The following is a 22,156-nucleotide window of genomic DNA, read 5'->3' as shown; positions in this document are numbered from 1 at the left end:
CGTGCGCCCCAGGCCAGGGACCTGCGCCTGCGGGTGAGGACCCGCGGGTACCGAGAAGCCAGGGCTGGGTCGGCTCTCGCGAGGTGAGACGGAGACGCTGGAGAAGCAGGGGCCGAGCAGGAGGAGGAGCTGGAGGAGGAGGAGGAGCTGGAGGAGGAGGGGAAGGAGCAGGGCAGGCCCGCGTCCCCGCCGGGCCCGCCTCCCCGCCTCCCGCGCCTTCCGCCTCCACCTAGGCCGTAGGTGCGGCGCGCAGGGGGTGCAGCCGGCGCGGCGACTGAGGACTCACGCGCCCGCGCTGTCGCCGGGAGCCGGGCGAGGCGACATGTAGCAGCAGCAGCCGCAAACCCACCTCGTCTTAACAACTCTTTTTTTTTTTTTTTTGGCGCGGCGGGGGCGCGGCAGCACCGTATCTCTACCCCCCCTTTTGGCTCACTCCTTAGCAAGGGGCTAGGGGAAGGCAGGAGCCGGAAATCAGAGTTGGCCCTGTGACACCCCGCACCGAGGGGCACCATGACCGAGGAGAGCGCCGACGTCCCCAGGGAGCTTCTAGGTGAGCCTGGCGCCGCGGTTCGCGTTCCTCCCCTCCCGCTGCGGGTCTCTGGGTCTCCGCGCCCCTGTAGCTGAAGGGGGCACCGGGAAGTTCGCGCGCATCCAATGCCCGCAGGGCCGAGTCGCGCGAGGGGCGGCGCGGGGAGCCCCCGCGGGCCCGGGGTGGCGCAGATTGGACGCGGGCCGCCTGGGTCCCGGGAGTTCTGAAAGCCAGGGGGACCCTTTCCAGCTCTCGCCGCTTCCCCAAACTCTAGAGGCCAGCGGGACAGCCCGGGAGGTCGTCCTGGGCCCGCGGCCCGCGGCGGGCTCACGCGGGAGCGCCCCGCGGAGATGCGGGTCTCGGGCGCTCACTGGGGGCTGGGGCGCCCGTCCGGGACGCTGACTGCCTGGCAAGGCGTGGCTTGGTGCCTGAGCTGGGAGCGAAGGGGTTACCGGACCGATGCACACTCCGACCGGGAAACTGGGGGTTAATGATAAAAGCCTTATTTTAATAATGATTAACCTACCGACCCCTACCGCTTAGGGAACTGGCGTGTGACACCTGTGCAAGGTGACCCATTGTCTGAGGCCCTTGGGGTTTAGCTCCTTGGGAGTGGACAGGGAGCTAGTTTGTAAATCTTCGGGTTTAACTTAATTATCCAGAGGGTTAAAATAGGTTGGAGCCGACTTCTAAAAACCCAGGTTTAAGCTTGTGTGTCTGTCTATCCTATTGTGCTGTGAATGTGCCCTGTAGAGTTCTGAGTCCCAGTGACCCATATTCCCGCCGGGCGGTTCTCGGCCCGCGCACACCTGGTCCTCGGAAAGGTGCCTACCAGCGGAAGTTCTCAGCTCCCCTTCCTCCTGTGCTTGGAATGTGGCCCTAAGTTGCTTTTGGCGACGACACAGGAGGAATTTGTGTGTTCGCTGTCAGTACCTGCTAACTGTGAAGGTGAAACTTGATGAGAAGGTGTTGCTAGTTTGTATGGCTGTCACTGCTTTTGTTTAATTAAAAGTGTTGGGGAGTGGGGGCTTCAAACAATCTCAGCGGAGCGCAGAGCGTGGGCGTCTTTCTGCACCCGGCAGTCCTGTTCTGGTCTCAGTTCCCTCAACCCTGTGCAATGGGTTCTTGAGATAAAGCATCAGTCTTGGAAAGTGGCCCATCCTGTTTGGGGAGGCCCAGACTTTTCCAACCCGACACCGGAAGAGAGGATGGAGGCCTAGACTTCTAGGTGGCCTCCTCAGGCAGAATGCAGAGTCTTAATTTATGTGTCCTCTTGGAGCTTGGTCCTGAGAAGCTGAGGTGATTACTGTCCTTAGATGTGGAAGTAAGGGTGAAGATAGTGGAAATAAGGCACCTGCTTTATAATTGATGGCTCCCAGGAATAGATACATTGGTGTATTTTAAAAGTGCAGTTTGATCCACAACTTAAAATGGAATTTTTGAGGTGTTGCCTGTCTATTCCTTCTAACAAGTGACTTTTTTTTGGGGGGGTATGGAACCGGGGATTGAACTCAGGCCCTTGTGCCTATCAGAGAAGTGCTTATTCTACCGAGCTATTTCCCTGACCCCAAGTGACATTTTGTGGTAAGTCTGTTCGGATGTTTTCTAGGCCTGTATGGGTCTGGTTAGGCTGCAAGGAGGGATGAGGGCACATGCACTTCTCTCGGAATTCAGGTGTCAGGAGGATTCTGCTCTGGTCAGTTAAAAATGGTGGCCTTGGGACAACTTTAGCCCGAATATTCCTTTGTGCAAATCTCCCAAGGCATTTCAACAGTGTCCTGTGTCACTTTCTGATCATGAAATAAATGCAGGCTCTTTGCAGGACAAGTTTGCATGGTGAGAATAAGAAAGTGGGTGGAACCCACTATTACTACTCAGAGATAGTGACTTAGTCTTTGGGTTTATGACTTCCTAGTCTCTTTCCTGTTTGTGAGCACACATACACTCTTATTTATTTACTTTTCCTTGGTTCAGACCCTTGTGGAGCTCTGCATCACAGGGAGTCTGTGTTCAGTGGCCTTAGCAGGAAAATTGCTTTGGAGTTTGGGCCAAACCAGGCCTCTGTTTCCATGGGCACCGGTAGCTTCTCTCCACATTACTCTGATTTTGTTGTTTTGGAATCAAGAGTCACTATGCTGCTTTTTTTCCCCCTTTGTAGGCATAAGCACATTGCTTGGCCAAGTAGAATTGTGACTCGTCTCAGGCACACACAATTTTAAAAAGAACTGGGTGCACCCTGTGGTTCTCGAGACCCCATTTACACAGCAGCAAGAATGGCCTTGTGACCAAACACAGCTGCCCTTTAGAATTCCTGTCCCCAGCAGGCTCCATGAGCCCCAAGGAGCCTTGCACAAGAACTCAGGCCAGTTCAGGAGCCCATTTCCCACAGTCCTCTCTGAGGGGGCAAGGGAGCTGCCAGTGCTGGTTTCTAGGTCTGGTGGAGTGGTGGCTGCACTGCTAACTCTGGGTGCTGTGGGCTCCTCCCCGGGATGCTGCTGGAGCAGGCTGAGCTTCCTCATAGTCCATGCCCGTGCCTCTGCTGACAGTGCCGTTTCCTCCGTTCCTTTCCTCTTGCCCATACAGTGCCACTCAACTTTCTTTTTTTTTTTTTTGTTTTGGTGGAACCGGGGATTGAACTCAGGCCCTTGCGCTTGCCAGGCAAGTGCTTATTCTACTGAGCCATCTCCCCAGCCCCCACTCAACTTTCATACGGATGTTTGTAGTCCCAATGAGTAAATTTTGTCACCCTTCAGTAAACATAATTAGTTGTTGAATTGTGTGGAATGCTTTAGCAATTTGAAACATCAACTGAAACACACATTGGAAATATAATAATTCTGTTTTTCTCCTGCATCTTGCTGGACTGTATTCTGTACTCTAGTTTGTGCCTATGATGGATTCATTCAGTGGTACCCTGTGGTGGATTAACTAATGGTCACTTTGTAACACCCGGCTAGACCGAATCACGCTGGGTGTGGAAGGCCCATCTGAGGATTGCTGCCAACACCACAGAAGCAGAACTGGAGGGGAAGGTGGTGTTCTGTTGATTCTCCTAGAGAAGCTTGTCACACTGGTTTTCCTGATATGACCCCCGCTGTTCTCATCATCAGAGAAGCTCGAATCTGAGGTATTGCTGAGGATGGCTGCAATTATTTTTAGAGGAGCACTGGTCCTTACCTTGAGCCTCACTTCCTGGCTCCAGCGCAGATCCCTCAGCTCGCTGGCACAGATCCTTCATCCTGTTCATGCAGACTTTCTAGCATCTATCAGTGACCTTTGGGCCTTCCTTGGGCAGATCCTGGGCACAGGCTTGCAGGAGACATTGTCATGGGCTCTGAGCTCCAGCTGGACTTGTGTGGAACATTGCCATGGGCTCTGGATCTTTAGCTGGACTGGTGCAGGACATTACAGTGGGATCCAGGCCTTTGTGCATGGACAGATCTCCTGCACTTTTTTGCATTTGACTCTGGGTGAATATTATAATAATCCCATAAATTATGTCTTGTATTTAAATCTTTCCCTTGTAAACTCTGACTATAACATACCCCTCCCCACTGCGTGACCTCTGCTAGGTCATCAACTGTGAGAAGAGTGGGGACCATCTCTGTCCAGCATGCAAAGAGAGCGTGGCACGTGGGAGGTGCTCCTCCGTGTGGATCCCTCTATCACATGAATAGACCAAAATGATTGCTGTTCAGAACACAGAGCAATGCAGGCTTAAGAGAAGAAGGGAATGAGGGCCGGCCGAATAGCTCAGCAGATTAAAGCGCCTGCAAGCAGTCCCAGTGGCTGGGAGTTCGATCCCTGGGCCTGCCATGCTGGCCCTGCCCCTGGGGTGTGCTGAAATGGCAATTGAGACTGGGTGTGGTGTCATGTGCCTGTAATCCCAGCTCTTGGAAGGCTGTAAGTGGGTGGATCAGTATGAATCTGAACTAGTAGTAGTGAGACCCTGAACACCCTGTAGACCCTTCCCTAAAAATACAAAAAAAAAGAGTAGTATTTTTGAAGGAGAATTCAACTAATAAGGAGAACAGGGCAAAGGCATCTGAAAAAAAAAGAATAATATATACAAAACTTGGGGGCATGAGAGGTGGAGATGTTAGAGCTGACTGGGTCTGTCGCCATGTACTGAGAAGTTAGCCTGAAAAATGTAACTTTAAACAGTGTGCGAAGAGATTTGGGCTCATGCTAGATGGACCGCGGCAGAGGCCAGGAGTGGCACCAGGAGACTTGGGGGTGGAAGGCCCCACTGTGGCTGGGAGGTGCCGTGGTCTATGTCTTGGTGAGACAGATTCTGAGGCTCCTCATGTGGAGGGTCCTGGCCCAGGGGCCAGTGGCTGTTTCTAGGGTGGGTTTGTGGACAATTGATGACTAGTTGCTGCTTGAGAGAGAGAGGAGTTGGAGATGAGCAAAGTCTGCAGGAGCACCAGAGGCCAGAGGAGGAGACGGTCAGCTGGGGTGGGATGCACTGAGACCGGTGTGCAGGCGGGTGCCTGGGGGTGTGTCCCCATCACACATTTTCTTACGAGTCTCCTCCTGAGTCTTCCTTTGCATGGCTTGGTCTCCCGTTGGTGTGCTGTGCTGTGCTGATTTTGGAAAGGCAGAAGGCTAAGAGCGGCCTCTTCTGGCTGAATCATTGGGCCCAGTTCTTGTTCTTTGCTGTGTTCCCTAACCTTTGTGACAAGTCTCTTGTAGGATATGGTATTTCTGTTTCATTGTGGTGAACAATTGTAAATGCTGAGGCCGGAAGTCACTGAGAATTAATGAATTCCCATTGTGCTGATGACCTGTGTGCAGTAGTGTTCAATGCCACTGATGACTGTGTTGCTTTTTTTTAACTTTGTTACCTTGTGTTTCCAGGCAAGATTACACCATGCTTTGCATCTGTTGGCGTTGTGTCAGGTGTTTTTCTCTTTGCTGTAGTATCTGAGCACACAGTGTAAGGCGCAAAGTGGTTGTTCATTAAATTCCCAATGGCTGGGAACTATCAGCTTGTTAAAGCAAGCAAATAAAAGCAGATAAACAATGAAAGAAATTTCCCTTAATTAAAGAGAAACCCTTCTTAATGCTTTTTCTCGTTTTCTTTTTTTTTGTGCAGAGCCAGGGATTGAACTCAGGCCCTTGTGCTTGCCAGGCAAGTGCTTATTCACCTGAGCTATTTCCCCAGCCCCGCTTTTTCTCTTTTTAATCAAAACATGATGAAACTCTTTCCTTTTTTTTTTTTTCCAGAAAGCATAAAGGATGTTATTGGCAGGAAGATAAAGATTGCAGTGAAGAAGAAAGTAAAGCTGGAAGTTAAGGGAGATAGAGTTGAAAACAAAGTGCTGGTAAGTGTTATTTGTTTTTATTAAAATGGTGTTTTCCTCCTTTTTTTTTTTTTTGTGCTGGAACTGGGGATTAAGCTCAGGCCCTTGTGCTTGCCAGGCAAGCACTTATTCTCCTGAGCCATCTCCCCAGCCCCCTCTGTTGTTTTTGGTTGTGTGATTGCCTGCAGCATTAATTGTTGTGTTTTTGTTGTTGCTGTTGTTTTTCAGACAAGGTCTCCCTGTGTAGCCCAAGCTGGCCTTGAACTGCCAGTGAACCTCCTCAGCTGGGATGACAGGTGTGCGGACCCACATCCAGCTTACTTCTGGCAGTTTGCACCCAGAGTCCCAGGGATCATTTTGTTTTTCATTAATTGGAATTTTTTTTTTTTTTTTTTTTGCGGAACCGGGGATTGAACTCAGATCCTTGCGTTTGCCAGTCAAGCGCTTATCCTACTGAGCCATCTCCCCAGCCCCTTGGAATCTTTTTTGTTAAAAGCTAAAACTGGGATCAAAGTTTTCCAGTTGTATTTCTGCCAGTTGTGACAGACATGTATATTCAGATAATCTGTCTGTCTGTCTGTGTCTCTCCCATTTGTGTTTTGTTTTTGGTATCACACATTGATCCCAGAGGTGCTCTGCCAAGGACCTACATTCCCCAGACTTTCTTATTTTGAGATAGAGTTTCCTTAATTTTTCCAGGCTGGCCTCAAATTTGAAATGCTCCTGCCTCAGCCTCTGCCTAGCTGAGATTACAGGACTGTGTCATAGTACCTGGTTTGGATAATCTCTTAGAGTTTATTTTCATGTTGTTTGAAGTTGAATATTAAATGGACTTTATTATCTTTGATATTGTGGCTGATTATGGGACTTTATTAACAAGCTTTTACTCAGGCGCTTAAAGAATTCATATCATGTTGGTTCATTTAATTAAATTCCTCAGATGTTGTATTCGAGTCCACCTCGGGGTCAGTGACTTAGGAATATGAACAAATGTAATTGTCGCTTTGGCTTTTGGTGTTTCAAAGGGAATGCCAGCCGGAGGAAGAGTGTGCTGGTGCTGCCCCTGGACGAGGGGCTCCCTCTAGCATAGGAGATGAATTCCTGGGGGGTGGGGGTTGTTTTGAAATTGAGATCCTTCTCCCTCAGCCTCCTGATGGGCTGCTGTTACAGGTGCATGCCCCCATGCCTGGCTGGTTTGTACCCTTGGAGGGGTGAAGTACCTTTTGTGGTATTTTGGTGGTTTCTAGGTTGAGATTATGACATAAAGTGAAGCATAGGTGGAGAGAATATTCTGACTTTTTATCAGGGAAATTTGTTAAACGAGCAAAAATGGAGATTAGTATGTTGAATATCGTGTATTTGCCATTTGTCTTCAGTATTTTTTCGTGTTTGACTAATACTATTTCATCACCCTATAGCATTTTTTCCCCTAGAGTATGTTTTTGTTGCTTGTTTATTTATTTATTTATTTATTTTTTATTTGTGTGTGTGTGTGTGTGTGTGTGTGTGTGTCCAGCTCAGCCCACCAGGGGGCGGGGCTGGCTGGCATGTGGTGCTGGGGGATTGAACCGCGGTCCCTTTGCTTTAGTTAAGCTTGTTCTAAGTAGGTGCTCTAGACCACCGAGCCATCTCACCAAACCGCTTGTTTATTTTTGAGACAGGGTCTCACTGCAGTTCAGGTTGGCCTTGAGCTCACTTTGTAGCCAAGGCTGGTTTTTTTTTTTTTTTTTTTGGTGGGACCGGGGATTGAACTCAGGCCCTTGCGCTTGCCAGGCAAGCGCTTATTCTCCTGAGGCATCTCCCGGGCCCCCCAAGGCTGGTCTTGAACTCACAACAATCCTGCCTCAACCTCCCAAGTGCTGGGTTTACAGGCATGTGCCACCATGCTCGGCCTTAACAGTCCATTTCTTTAGTTGAAGTTCCTGCATAACTTGAAGTGTCTTTCTGATTATAACTGTTTTGAGAATCTGATGAAATGTTTACCTCCGAGATACGGGACTGCCTGTTTTTGGAGATATAAGCAAGGCTTCTGCTGTTGATAGATGGCATGCATACAAGTCATGATGCCAGAAGGCATTGAAGTGGGAAAGTGTAACTTTTGCCCTTCAGCAAAATGTGCTCATGTAGACGTGCAGCTAGGGTTATCGATGGCGAAATGACAGGGGCCATTGTTGTGTTTTACGTGGCATCAGTGAAGAGTAAGTCTCCTTCTATGATGTATTCCTTAAGGTTGTTTAGCCATAGGATTGTGTTATTGGCGATGGGAGTGTAGGCAAGAGCTTTATCACTGGGTGCTGAGGTCCCCGCCTGTTATCCCAGCTCTCTGGGAGACTGAGGCAGGAGGATTGCAGGTGTGAGCCTAGCCTGGGCAAGTTAGCAAAACCTGTTCTCCAAAAACAAAAAAAGGACTGGGGGCGTGGCTTAGTGCAAAGGCCCTGCGTTCAATGCTGAGAACCTCAGAATAAATAAAAACCACTGAGCTGTGTCACCAGCTGCAAAGTGCATTTGTATCTGTGTAGTCCCTGTACAAGGTAGGCCCACTTCTGTACCATTTTACTATTGAGCTGAGCTTGCTATGGTAGTCTGCCAAATGGAACTTTGTATCACTTTGTACATTGTTCATTATGCTAAGCTAAAAAGAGGCCATAGCTAAAGTTTATAATGATAAAATTTCAAAGATGGTTTTGTGCTCAGTAAAAGTAGAACCATTAATAGAGTTATGGTTGGTACTTAACGATTTATGGGGGGTCTTATGTTATAATGCGCTGGAATTAACATTGTAAGCAAATTGAAAATGTATTTGAATTGAAGCAGTTATCTCCCCAAACCTGGAGTCTCAGCAGCTTCTAGAAGCTTGGCCTGTACTCCTTTGGGGCAGTGCTTATTGATAGAAATACTCCAGGCCTGTCTTCCTCTTGACAGGCTTCATGTTTGAGAAGGAAAGCTGAAACATAACGTCTAAAGTACCAGAGAAAATTAATATCATCAGTGGCTATTCTACTCCGATGGGTTATAAATGAGCAGGTGTACATTTGCCATAGACTTGGTTGTATTTTACTTCGGATCCTTTCCCCAGGCCCACCCTGGGCTCCTTTCTGTCTTCTAAAGACACAAGTGTTCCTTTTATGCAGTGAGACCTCTACTGTTTCTACTTTGTCTCCCTGTGATCCTAACAGCTGATCGTTTGCACTGTCCCATGCTGAACAGCTTGCAGAGCCAACATTCATATATGACCTTCCTTCCTCAGTCCCCTCAGAAGGCTTTTGACATCTCTTTTGTACAGATAGGAGAGGCTAGCAGAGACTTGCCGTGGGTCAGCCAGGCAGTTACTGAAGGGCCTGGGACCTGGGTCCACACCTTCCACTCTCAGAGCCAGTCTTCTGTCATCATGCTGAAAACAGTAGATGATGACCTTCGCCGCGTTGTTCAGTGGTCACCAAGTTCAGTGACAAGGGAGCCTGTCCTTTAGAAGGATCTGCTCTTGTTTTTGATTTGCCTGATTTTTATCTTAGTTTGTTCCATGTTTACTGAGCACCCCCTCCCCTCCCTGTGGCAGGTGGCACAGTGTAGACAGGTAGGCACGAGGCAGAAGTTGGGGATGTGTGTAAATGGTTGCATGGGGCTGCAGGAGTGCAGAAAAGGTCGTATACCTCAGGCCTGAGGGCAGGGGAGGCTTCTAGAAGTTTCCTAAGTGGACACTCCCTGGGGGAGGAAAAGATCACTGAGGGAGAGTAGAGGTCCTTCTGGACAGAGGGGACAGAGGGGACAATTAGGCTGAAGCCAGAGGTGGCTTAGCTTAGTAGAGCCTGGGCTGCCTCCACTCTTCTTTTTGTTCTTGCATTTCTTTTCTTTTTTGAAGTACCAGGGATTGAACCTAGGGCGTTTAGCATTGAGCTACATCCCTTGCCTTTAAAACATGTTTCATTTGAGGCGGGCTTTTGCTAATTGGCTAAGTTTCCCAGGCTGAGCTAGAACTTGTGATCCTCTTACCTCAGCCTCCCAATAGCTGGGATTACAGGTGTGCACCGCCACACCTGGCTTCCACCTGTTTCTAGTGACCTTCATGTGTACTTTCTTGTCCTTGCTCCAGGCAGAGGGCTCAGCGTTTGGAGTCCTTCCTGGTTCTCTCAGTGGTGGCCCAGTCTCTTTGTGACAGTGCCGACCCCTTCCTTTCTCTAGTGAGGCAGATGGCTTCACCCCGTGTTTGTCTACCTTGCTTTGGAGATTACCTGGGATATACTTCAACAGTGGTCAGTGCAGTGCCTGGTCCTTGGTCAACACCTAATTAATGGGAACGTGTGAGGAGCCCAGGGCCACACCCTGTCTTCTCAGGTACAGGAAGTGTCAGTTCTTCAAAGCCTGACTGTTTGCAGCCTGTGCTGATGGGCTGGGATCAGTTCACCACAAGGTCCGGAAGGCCGATTCATAGTTTGTGACACCTTACTTGTGGGGCAGAGGACAGCAGACCTAAGTGCCCAAGGTAAGCTCTGGTCAGGTGAAATCAGAAATGCAAGGGAAGTGCATCTCTCCTGCGCTCGGATAAATCTGGCAGTCAGCACCTGCCTCACAGGTCGGTTCCATCATGGCTTCTCAGAGATGTGAAAAAAACCTGTGTGTTGTTAGTTTTCTAAGACTCAGGAAGGCTGCCTATTCCAGAATTATTTGGCCGGAGAACCTCCTGACAAGCTGGGGAAGTGGGGTGGAACCGGCCAGAGCGGGTGCCCCTTGGTGTGGTGTAAAGCAAAGACAGCAGGTAGGAATAGGCCATCTGTAGTGTGGGGCGGTCTCCTGGAGACAGTCCTTCAGCCCGTGGGTGCTTTATCGAGTCGGGAGCAGGTCCACTTTGGCCAGGCTGGCGTGACAAGCCATCTATTCCTGTGATACCTTCCTTTGTTATCTTTTTTTAAAAAAAATTTATTTATTTATTTGTGTGTGTGTGTGTGTGTGTGTGTGTGTGGCCAGCTCAGCCCACCAGGGGGTGGGGCTGGCTGACATGTGGTGGTGGGGGATTGAACCACGGTCCCTGTGCTTTGCTAAGCTTGTTCTAAGTAGGTGCTTTAGACCACTGAGCCATCTCACCAGCCCCCTTCCTTTGTTATCTTGAGGGGAATGTTTTTTTTTTTTTGGCAGAACTGAGGATTGAACTCAGGCCCTTGCACTTGCCAGGGAAGCGCTTATTCCACTGAGCTATTTCCCTGGCCCCTAGGGGAATGTTTTTAGAAAGTGATCCTCTTTTTTTAGGCTCTTATTTTATTGCTGCCTCCCATTTGCTAATTGAATCTTTACTAATTTTTGAGGCATTTGAACTTATAAATTTATTTTATTTAGGGATGGGATCTTGCTGTGTTACCATTCTGGTCTTGAACTCCAGGCCCCCTTCGAATTCTCCTGCCTCAGCCTTCTAGGTGGCTGGGATTATAGGCATATACTTCTATGCCAGCCAAAACATCTTTTTTCCTTTGTCTTTTTTACTCTGGCGATCAAACCCAGGGCCCAGTGCAGGTGCTGTGCCCTGAGTTATATCCCAGATACCCTTGCTCTTTAGACCGTGTAGGGAGGGGCAGTGGCGTGTGAGACAGTGGTTTTGGTTTGGTTACCTCTTTTTATTTAAATGTATTTATTTATTTTCTTATGTATTTGGTATGGAGTCTCACTCTGCAGCTAGGACTCATAGTGATCCTCTTGTTTTCAGCCTCCCCAGCGCTGGGATTACAGGTGTCCTTTACCATGCCCAGACTGGTGGCCAGGGCCTATGGGGCCTGTGGTGCTGGAGATCATACCTTGGTCCCTGTGCTTGCCTAAGCAGGCACTTAGTGTGCTGAGTTATCTCAAAGGCCCTTGTTTACTTCTTTTTTTTTCTTTTTGGCGGAACCAGGGCTTGAACTCAGGCTCGTGCACTTGCCAGGCAAGCACTTATTCAACTGAGCCATTTCCCCAGCCCCGTTTACTTCTTTTTAAAACCATTCATTGTCTACTTTGTTTTGAAAAGTTTGCCTAGAATCCCTTCAACATACTTTTGTTTATTTTTCTTGTTTCTTTTTGTTTGTTTTTTGTATTTTAGGGAAGGGTCTACAGGGTGTTCAAGGTTTCACTACTGGGTCGGACTCAGTAATCTGCTTGTTTACAGCCTTCCAAGAGCTGGGATTACAGGTGCTCCACCATGCCCAGTCTCAATTGCTGCCTCAGTGTGCCCCAGGGGTGCGGCTGGCATGACAGGCCTGGGGATCAAATTCCTAGCCCCTATGCCTGCTTGGGTGCTGTAATCTGCTGAGCTATTTGGCTGGCCCAAGAATGTTTGGGTTTTTTTGGTGCTTGTTCTTTTTTTTTTTTTTTTGGTGGAACCGGGGATTGAACTCAGTCCTTTGCGCTTGCCAGGGAAGCACTTATTCCACTGAGCCATCTCCCCGGGCCCTCATTTTGAATGTCTTAATCAGGCTTGATTGGAATAAGTATAAGTTAGCTTTACAAATGTTGGGAGTGTGTATATGTATGTGTGTATGTGTCTGACAGACAGAGAGAGAGAGAGAGAGAGAGATAGTTTTTATAGCCCAGGCTGGACTCAAACTCACACAGCAATCCTCCTGCCTTAGGCTCCCAGATACTGAGATTATAGCTGTGGGATTCCACACCTATTTTGGGGGGTTATTCTTGATGATCCTGTCTTTCATTAACTGTGAACCTTTAATTCTAACTCACATTCTATTTGTTTATGTAGAAAGCACTTTTATTTTTTATTTTTTTAAATTTTATTTATTTATGTATGTGTGTGTGTGTGTGGGCAGCTCAGCCCACCAGGGGGCGGGGCTGGCTGGCATGTGGTGCTGGGGGATTGAACCGCGGTCCCTGTGCTTTGCTAAGCTTGTTCTAAGTAGGTGCTTTAGACCACTGAGCCATCTCACCAGCCCCTAGAAAGCACTTTTGAAAGGAAATATCTTTCAGATGAAAATAAGTATCTGAGTCACTTAATCATCAGTCATGGGTTATTTTATTTGTTTTTTGTTTTTTGGTTTTTTTTTTAGACAGGGTCTTGGTCTATACTTTAAGCTGGCCTGGAGCTCAGCCTATTGTCCAGTCTGGCTTTGATCTCTGAGCAGTCCTCTTGTTCCAGACTCGTGAGTCCTGGGATAACAGGCCTGTGCCACCACGCCCAGCTGGTGTTGGATTATTTCAGATCTTAGCTGTCCTCCATATGGAAACTGTTCTTTTGCACGGGGCCGTGTGCATGTTGTACAGCTGGTCTGTTTAATGTTCTCCTGACTCTCCAGCTCTTAATGTCTCAGTTGATGTAGCTGCATGACTCATGTGATGGTCACTTTTCAGACAAATACCCACCCTGGAAATCATGGTGTGCAGTGACATCAGCCAGTGCTTTCCAGGTTTTTAGAAAAAAATCTAAGGCTAATTTTAACAAATACACAATTTTCCATAGGATCTGTAAAACACCAGCATCTGAATAGTATGTTTTGCAAGCTCATAATTAAACACCAAATGGTGTAAACTTAGTGCTTTCTTTGGGACTGTTTGGGTGAACCAATTGGAGATTCAAGGGCCAAAGATATAGCTCAGCAGTGCAGCCAGCACCTGCCTCACAAATGCAAGGTGCTGAGTTTGATTCCCGGTGCCAAAAAACGCAGAAAAAACAAAATTAGAAATGTGCCAGAAGGGAGGTTGGTTCTCGTTTTGGTTGCTCGGCCTGGAGAGAATCCCTGGTCTCCAGCAAGGCCCCACAAACCTCCTCCTGGCTTTGGGGCTGGTCTTACAGTCTCAGGGTGCTTTCAAGTGAGCAGCAGTGGCAGCTGTTGCCTTTCTGAGCTTTGTGCAGAAGTGGGTTGTGCTGGTAGCAGACCTTTGACCTTCCAGTGTGTCAACTTTTGTGTAACACACTTGTGTGTGTGTGTGTTGGTGTTTTAACTTAGTACACCTAAAAGTAAGAATGAAATTCACATCCAGCGCTGAGAGTGGAAGGTCCTCTGAAAATCATGGCTCTGGGCCCCTGGATTTGCATTGCTTAGGCCCATTACCCAATGTCAGGTAATTTGAACAGTTCTCTTTGTGGTACCACAAGGAGTCTCAGCTTTTAAGGATCGCTTACAGTTCAGTGGATAGGTGATTTTCTAAAGCACCGGGCTGAAGTTACATGGCTCTAGAAAAGTGAGCTTTAGAAAATAGCGGTAACACCAAAACGATCTTCAGGAGTGGGTATCAGAGAGCAGGCACGGTTGCCAAGGATGTTGGCCAAAGATCTGGCAAACCTGAAATAAAAGGGCCCACATTTGAGCCTTTCAGAATTTTCTTTGAACTCAAAGCTTGGCCTCAGCTCCTCGTACCCACCCATCTTTGGGCTGGGGGCTGGAGCCTGTGGCCCTGGGGGTTTCGAGGAGAACTGTCCGGGTCCTACTGTCTTGACTGTTACCTGAGCTGCCTGTACCTTCTACTCCAGTTTGCAGTGCCCCAGTTTCTTGTGAAGTTAGGATAAGAGTCAAATGACCTTGGGCTAGGAGGCTATGGAGCCCACACCCACTGCCTTGGTGTAACTTTTCATTGTTCTTAAAAGATACTGTTTATCTAGCCTGGGGGATTTAGCCTTGGGAGAGCAGGGCGTTTAGGTACAAGGGGTGGAGGCTGAAGAGGGAGTAGATGCCAGTCATGAAAGGGTCTTTGTGGACTTTGAGGAGCCAGGAAGTCTAAGCAGAATGTGGAATGAATAAGGAAGAGTCTTTCTTTTTCATAGTTACCAGATACAAAAGAGAAAGCCATTTCTGAAAGGGGATTGTGAGGTTTCCAGGTTTCATTTCTTTAGAAACACTGTTAATTTCTATTGTTGAAGTACAGTGAAAATCTTTTTTTTTTTTTCTTCTTCTTTTTTTTGTGAGCCAGGGTTTGCCTTTTCCAGGCTGGCTTTGAACTCCTGGGCTCAAGTCATCCTCCTGCCTCAGCCCCAGGTAGCTGTGACTGCAGGCATGCTTCGCTGCGCTGGCTTGTGACCTGAAATGTGAAGATTTCCCTCCCCTTCCCTCGTCCTGCTCCTTCTCCTCCTCTTCCTACTAAAATGCTTATCTGCTAATAGACTACAACAGTTTGGATTGGCCTGTGAGGCCATGCTGGTTACAAAGTCTATGTTACTGTGGTCTCTTCTTTCTCAACCCTTTACTCAATTTCCCCAATTCTTTGAGAAAAGAAGGATCAAGAGGAGAAAGAAGGATACGCTTGAGGGTGCGTGTATGTGTGTGTATGTGTGTTGGGGAGAGGGGTTAGCAATACGGAAAGTGAAAAAGGCTGTTCACTTTTTTGTGTGACAAGATTTCACTGTGCAGTGCAGGCGAGCCTTGAACTCACTTAGGTATGGGCTACGACACTCGGCTTGTCTGCTCACTTTGACTCTGGGAGTCCTTTTCTTTATTTTTGTGTCTTGGGAGAAAGTCTTTTTGAGACTCAGATTAAATGTCTATCTCTCTCTTGTTTTCTCTTACTCTCACTCTCGCTCTCCCTGGGTTCTGAACCCAAGGCCTCTTACATGCTAGGTAGCCATCACTGATCGAGACCCCTGACTCCCTGAAAACATTGTTTTGATGAACCCAGGCCAGCAAGTGCCTTTTAGATATGCATAGGTACACTGAAAGTCCCCTTAGAGCTAGGAAGCTAGCTGGTACAGGTGGTGAGGCCTGTGTTCATAGCATTTCCAGCCTGAAGCAGGGGAAGTGGATGTGTTGTTTCTGCTGATGCCTGGGCTTTAGGTCACCAGAGACGTTTATGGTCATTGACTGTAGTGGGCACGTCACATCCTGCAGTCAGATCTGGCATGGACACCTTGGTGTCCACAGCATGGCAGAGCTCATACCAGCCTTGTCCCCAGTGGTTCCTGCACATAGGGGCTGTGGTGGCCCTCTGGCTGGCTCCCTAGCCTGGAAGCAGTCCCTTCCACAGCATGGCCCTTAGATGAATGCCTGTCTTAGCTACTTATTCTTGTTGCTGAGACAAAGATACCTGGCACTCAAAGTTGAAGAAGGGTAAGTTTATTTAGTTTGCATTTTGTTAGGAGTTTCTGTCCAGAATTCCCTGGCTGCAAGGTAGGGTGATGTGGCAGGTGGGTATCAAAGAGGAGAAATATTCATGGTAGGCAGGAGGTGGCAAGGGCGAGACAAGCCTCCTTCTGTCCCTTAGATTGTATTCAGACTCCCAGGGTTAGGGTGGTACCAAATCAATGAGGGACCGAGTTAGTAATCTGGCACCCTTAATCCCAGTACCCTTCATCCTAGCATTGCACCAAAAGTCAGACACATACTCTAGATTTAGCCATCTTTGAAAAAGCCCCACCTGTGACTGTATGAGGCTTCGGGGGCCATCTAGACAAAAACTCCCTAACAGTGCCCCTTTTGTTTCACTATTTAGAGTGATAAGAAAAGCGAGTCTCAGAAAGCCCGCTCTGACTTTGGGCTGGATTCATAATAATCTCTCCACATTTGCTGTCTGGGGCAGTCTTCAGGAACATCTCAGAGAAACTTTACTCCCCCTTGCCCATGAGTAGGGTTGGAGAATTTGAAGGCTGTTGTGTCCTTGGGCCCAGCCTGGACAGCCTTGCTCACTGAAGTTCCATTCCTTGGAGCGCATTTCTGGGTGTGTCAGGATTCTGATCACTTTGCTTTGTCCATGAGATTTTTAAAGTGGAGGTGCTTAGGGGTTCCTTGCATGTTTGGCTGGCATCCAAACTGGACGAAACAGACTTCCTTGGCGCCTTCAGCAGCCTCTTGTTGTGCCCCGAGGAGGGGGTTGGTGAGGGGTGAGTGTGTGTCCTTCCAGACAGTGCGAGCAGCGTCTGCCTAGGGATGGCCTCTTGATACTGTGTACCAGCTATGTGCATGAAAGGGCTTTATCTTTTGAGGAGTACCCATGCTATTTTCATTATTAAGAAAAATTACAAAATTCAGGAATGCAAAAATGTATCACTATATCTTATGATTGCATGTATAACCATTGGAATGAAGTATTTCTTTTTTCTATGCTGACCTATATGTAAATTTATATTTTTAAAAAGATGGGCTCATGAAGCCAGGGGTGGTGGCATAGACCCAGTGCTGTAATCCCAGTACTCTGGAAGGCTGAGGCAGGAGGATCACAAGTTCAAGCCCAGCCAGGGCAACTTGGTGTTTTAGTGGATTCTTTCACAAAAAGGCTGGGAATATAGTTCAGTTCAGAGGCTCTTGATTTAGTCCCCAGATGGATCTTTCGGTTGGAGTCTGCCTGCCTGCCTACTCGTCCGTCCGTCCATCTGTCCATCATCCATCCATCCGTCCATCCATCCATCCATCCATCCATCCATCCATTCGTCCATCCAAGACATGTTCACTGTAGGTAGTTTATGCTGGCCTAGGACTCTCTATAGCCTAGGCTGACCTTGAACTCAAAGTGACCCTCCTGCTTTGACCTCATGAGTGCTGGGATTACAGGTGTGCTCCACTATAGCTGGCTTGTGATCTTTTAAATTTTCATTTTGTCATAAGGCTATAACTTTATTTCAAAGGTTTATGTCCATAAGGGTTTGTGCTCCATTGGTCCATGTAGATGTGTATTCTAGTTTACCTAACCATGTTCAGTATCATCAGCTATTGTAATTGTTTCCTATGTTTGACCATGCGGGCACATACATCCTCTTACTCTTGGGTGCACTCCTGGAATTGCTGCCCAATAAGCATGTAGGGATGCACCACTGTTCACCTATCACGTAGGAAGGCTCACTAGAGATTAATTCCACTACTTCATCAATTTTTTCATTTTTGGCACTGGGGATCAAACTTAGGATCTTGCGTTTGCCAGGCAGGTGCTTATGCTGCTGAGCTATCTCACCCACCCTTCTTAATCAATTCTATTTTCTGGAAAAAATACACACAAAACACCCGCTGCTTAGCAGAACACTTTGTCCTGCGTGGTCCAGGCCTTGTGATTATTAATGGCCAGGACTCCTTGTTCGGGCGTGGTGGTGCGGCAGTGTCTCCTTGAGGCTGTGTCTGTAGGGGTGGAAAGGGCTGTGACTTCTACATTCATTCATTTATTTATTTTTCTTTTTTTTTTAAAATTATTTATTTATTTTAACATTTATTGTGTGTGTGTGTGTGTGTGTGTGTGTCCAGCTCAGCCCACCAGGGGGCGGGGCTGGCTGGCATGTGGTGCTGGGGGATCGAACCACGGTCCCTGTGCTTTGCCAAGCTTATTCCAAGTAGGTGCTTTAGACCACTGAGCCATCTCTCCAGCCCCCTATTTATTTATTTTTCTATACTTAGGACAGGTCTATAGGGTCTGCAGGGTCTTACGACATAGATCAGACTTGTAGTGATCCTTCTGTGTTCAGCCTCCCAAGTGCTGGGATTACAGGTGTGTGCCACCACGCCCAGTCTCAATCACCATCTCAGCAAGTCCTGGGAGTGGGGCCGGCATGGCACATGGGGGGTTGGCCACTTCCCTCTGCCTCAGCAGGTGCTTTAGTCCGCTGAGCTATGTGGCTGGCCTGACTTCTACATTTACCTATGACTGGAAATGCGGTCCCAGGGTCACAGCTCTTGAGCACTGCCACTGTTTTGGCAGAATCACTGGTAGCTTTTCCCTGGACTGAACCCTCACGAGGTGGGAGCCTGTGCTGTAAAATTTAGGGCTGTGCTCCTGTCTTGCGACTTTCTTGGCTTGGGGCTTTGAATGCTTGATAAATGGTAGTGAGCAGATTTGCAAATGATATGGCTCATGAACTTTTCATTAGACGAAATGTCCTTAACAAGAGCCCTGAGCTAATGTGCACACAGGGCCAACCCAAGGTCTTGGAGGACAATTTAGTATTGTTCTGAAAGAAGACGCTGCTTTTCTTCCACTTCCCAAGGGCAGCTGATCACTTGTATAGATAACAGGTCTCGGTTTCTGTCCCTCTTTTCAGTACTAGGGCTCAAACTCAGGGCCTTTAGCCAGGGCTCCATGCCAGGCCCTTACACTTTTTTGGGGAAGCAGGGCTTGAACTTGTGATCCTCCTGCCTCAGCTTCCCAAGTAGCTGGGCTTATGCGTGTGAGCCACCTTGCCCATCTACAGATAGTTTAAAGCCTATTTTATGTCCTTGTCCTCTTCACCAGAATCTGCAATCCTTCCTTCTAATGCCACTCAGCTTCCCTGCTTCCTGATCCTTTCCCTGTCTTCTGGTCCTGGGAGGGGTGGGGCCCAGTGACAGGGACCTGTGGTGGTGCTGCTGCTTCTGCTGCTGCTCAGGGACCCCCTTCCTCCTTGCTGAAGTCCTCTGGGGTCTAGTATGTATTTTCAGTCTTTTCAGAGTTGCCTTCCTGTTCTGTTGTGGGTGCCTGTGCCTGTGGCTGCCCTTCCATCCAGCATGCATAGGGTGGCATCCTCGAGGGACCTCGCTATTTGCTGCGTCATAGAACAAGCGAAGAACTTCCCATGTCAGGGACACACTCCTCCTTCCTCTGAGAGCAGACAAAAGCCAGAGAAGCAGAGAGGGGCACCTGCGACGTCGGGGTCTCTGCCCCTAGGTTCCCATGGGGTGTGGCAGCACTCTTGCTGCTTTCGAGCTGAAGATCAGCTGGGAGAAGCCCGGGCTGCTGGGTGAGTTCCCACCAGTGGGCGGTTTTTGTTTTCCTGACCCCGTCTGTCCTAAATCAGTTGTTACAGGCCACCAAAAGACGGTCTCATCCTTCTTCATAGGCATGACCTGGGGAGAAGCACCTGCAGGCTTTGTGAGGTACAGAGAGCTGGCTTGGTGCTTCGAGCACCCAGCCTTTCCTTCGGGTCTCTGTGACGTTTCTGTTCTGTGCTTGCCTCCTTGGGATGGTGCAAATGGAGCTGCTTAGGAAACATTTTGTACAGCTGTGTTCACTGAATCACAGGCACTGCCTGTTCTGACCGATAATCAGAGCTGGTGCTGAGTGGCTGCGTCTCAGGCTTGACACGTGTGTAGCCGGGCTTCCGTTGAGATTGCGTGGGTGCCTCATTGCTCAGCAGAGCTTTTTCCTCCTCAGATTTGTTGCTTATGAGTTGATCGAGAACTTCTGGGAACTATTTCCTTCAAAGTTTGTTTTTCTTGGGAGAAAAAAAAAGAAAGCCTTGTGGAGTTTTAACAGCTCCATAATCCTCTTATTCTTACCAGTCTCTGCTAGTTACCTGTGTCTGTGTCTGTCTCTCTGTCTGTCAGTCAAATTTCTTCCCTCCCTTTCTCCCCATCCCTGTTTCTGTTTGTCTGTTTCTGTGTCTGTCTGGTCTCGGTTGGTCTGTCAGATTCCTCCCTCTCTCTTTCTCCCCCATTTCTGTCTCTGTCTCTCTGTGTCTGTCTGGTCTCCGTTAGTCGGTTGGTTGGTCTCTGTCTCTGTCAGTCTGTCAGTCAGTCAGTCTGTCTGTATCTGTCATGTGTGCCCCCTCCCCCCCTGCACGGAGATAGTCCAGTGTTTGCTGTCTGGCATTGCTTGTTAGTACGGCATCTAAAGAAGGGACAGGCCATTAGCACCTTGTCACTTGGAGTTTCTGAGGCAGCATCCTGTGTATGTGCACCTGTCATAGAGATTTAATGAAAGAGGCATCTGTTTTTCCATCTGACATGTGCAGGTCACTCTCAGAGCTGAACAACAATGCCATGTGCAGATTGGGTTCACATCCTGGCCCCTGGGCTGGTTGCCTTTCTAGGAAGAGCCAGTCTCTGGTCATCAGAGTAGGGCTCCACATCCTCACGTCCCAGAGAACGATGCTTGTGGTCTCTGGGCCTTGGGTCCATGAGCAGTTGCTGTGCAGACCTCTTGTACCTTTCCTGTCAGATGCTTTCTCTGTGTGGTTGGTCAGCCTGATTGGGTTTGAATCCTGGAACTGCCATTCACTATCATTTAACCTTGGAGAAGTTATTTGTCTGTGCCTAACTCCTCTCATTTGTAAAATGCAAAAAATAGCAGGACCTACGTCATAGATAATGTCTTGGAAGTCAAGAGGTGCTGCATGTAACGTCTCTGAAAACCACATGTGGCATTTTGATGCTGATAGCCCTATGCTGAGTTCCCACTTGTAGCTGTTTGCGTACAGACCATGCCAAAGGCTTAGATAACAGGAATCTTTTTGATAGAGTCACAGATTGCTCAGGTGGGTCTTGTAGAAATATTTCTAAAGAAATAACCTCAATTTTGCATCTCTTCCTGGCCTTGCACAAGATACTGACCATTCTCTGGACAGTGCTCTACGAAGGCAGCACAGGCACCCTGAGAACGGGCTTAGGCTGTTTCCACCCTTGCCAGGAGGATGCATAGCCTTTGTGAAATCTTTAAGAAGATGCTCAAACACTCAGAAAAACACGTCTCTGAAGATTGCAGTGTGAATTTTCTTATCTTTTTTCATTGCAAATCTGAACTTATGCAGAAATATACCCTTTCCATGTTCACATTACTTAGTAAGGTTCATGAAAACTCAGTCAATGACAGGTGTTTGCTCCCCTGGGGCTTTGTGGGGGCCTCACTTAGATACCCTCCTCTTGGATGTCAGCCATGTCTGCTCTTGCGGGACAGGAGTTGGGTGTGGAGAGGTTCGCTGGCTGCGGCTCTGCGTCTCCACACTCAGCCCAGGGCGTGCTGAGTTCTTCGGATGTGCTGGGTTATCCCTTGCTAGCCGGCCTTGGGTGTCTCCAGCACAGCTTGCTGAGCACCTGGACCGAACACGTCTCTGCGGGCCCTGTGGTGTGCGTCCCAGCAGGGGCAGAGCATCCTTGGCCTCTGCCCACTGCGTGCCGGTACCCTACTCACTCCTCCTGCAGTTAGGGTAGTGAAAAATGTCTCCCATACTGTCCAGTGTCCTCTGTGTGGCAGAACTGACCCTGGCTGTTACAGATCGGATGTGTATATGCCTGCTTATACTTAGCTTCTAGAATTATATTTGTGTCTGGTAATTTACAGTTCTACCATATAGCTATGCTTGATTCACCTAAAAAAAAATTAATACCTTTAAAAATACTTTTTAAAATATATTTAGTACAGGGTCTACAGGGTCTCACTACATAGGTAGGACTTGTAGTGATCCTCCTGTTTATAGCCTCCCAAGCTCTGGGATTACAGGTGCATGCCACCATGCCTAGTCTCAGTTGCCATCTTAGTATGCCCCGGATGTGGGGCTGGCATGGCAGGCCCGCGGATCGAACCCCCCCCAGACCCTGTGTCTGCCTAAGCAGGCGTTTTAATCTGCTGAGCTGTTTGGCCAGCCCCCAAAATACTTACTTTTGAAGTGGTTAGAAGCCTATATTTTGGGCTGGTGAGATGGCTCAGTGGTCTAAAGCACCTACTTAGAACAAGCTTAGCAAAGCACAGGGAC

The 22,156-nt window shown here is 48.3% G+C and overlaps 1 protein-coding gene across 1 annotated transcript in view; it reads left to right on the top strand.

Annotated features, from left to right (window-relative positions):
- The first annotated feature begins 371 nt into the window (after nt 1-371).
- Carmil1 (capping protein regulator and myosin 1 linker 1) overlaps nt 372-22,156 on the top strand; it is a 310,075-nt gene continuing 288,290 nt past the window's right edge. The window contains exons 1-2 of the mRNA XM_004640140.2: nt 372-550; nt 5,759-5,856. Of these exons, the coding sequence (XP_004640197.1) occupies nt 511-550; nt 5,759-5,856 (138 nt within the window). The 5' untranslated portion in view covers nt 372-510. The remainder of the gene's footprint in view (nt 551-5,758; nt 5,857-22,156) is intronic.

The sequence above is a fragment of the Octodon degus genome, unplaced genomic scaffold (assembly GCF_000260255.1).
Source record: "Octodon degus isolate 3935 unplaced genomic scaffold, OctDeg1.0 scaffold00119, whole genome shotgun sequence".
NCBI classification, from domain to species: Eukaryota; Metazoa; Chordata; class Mammalia; order Rodentia; family Octodontidae; genus Octodon; species Octodon degus.
This window is presented reverse-complemented; position numbering and strand designations above follow the sequence as displayed.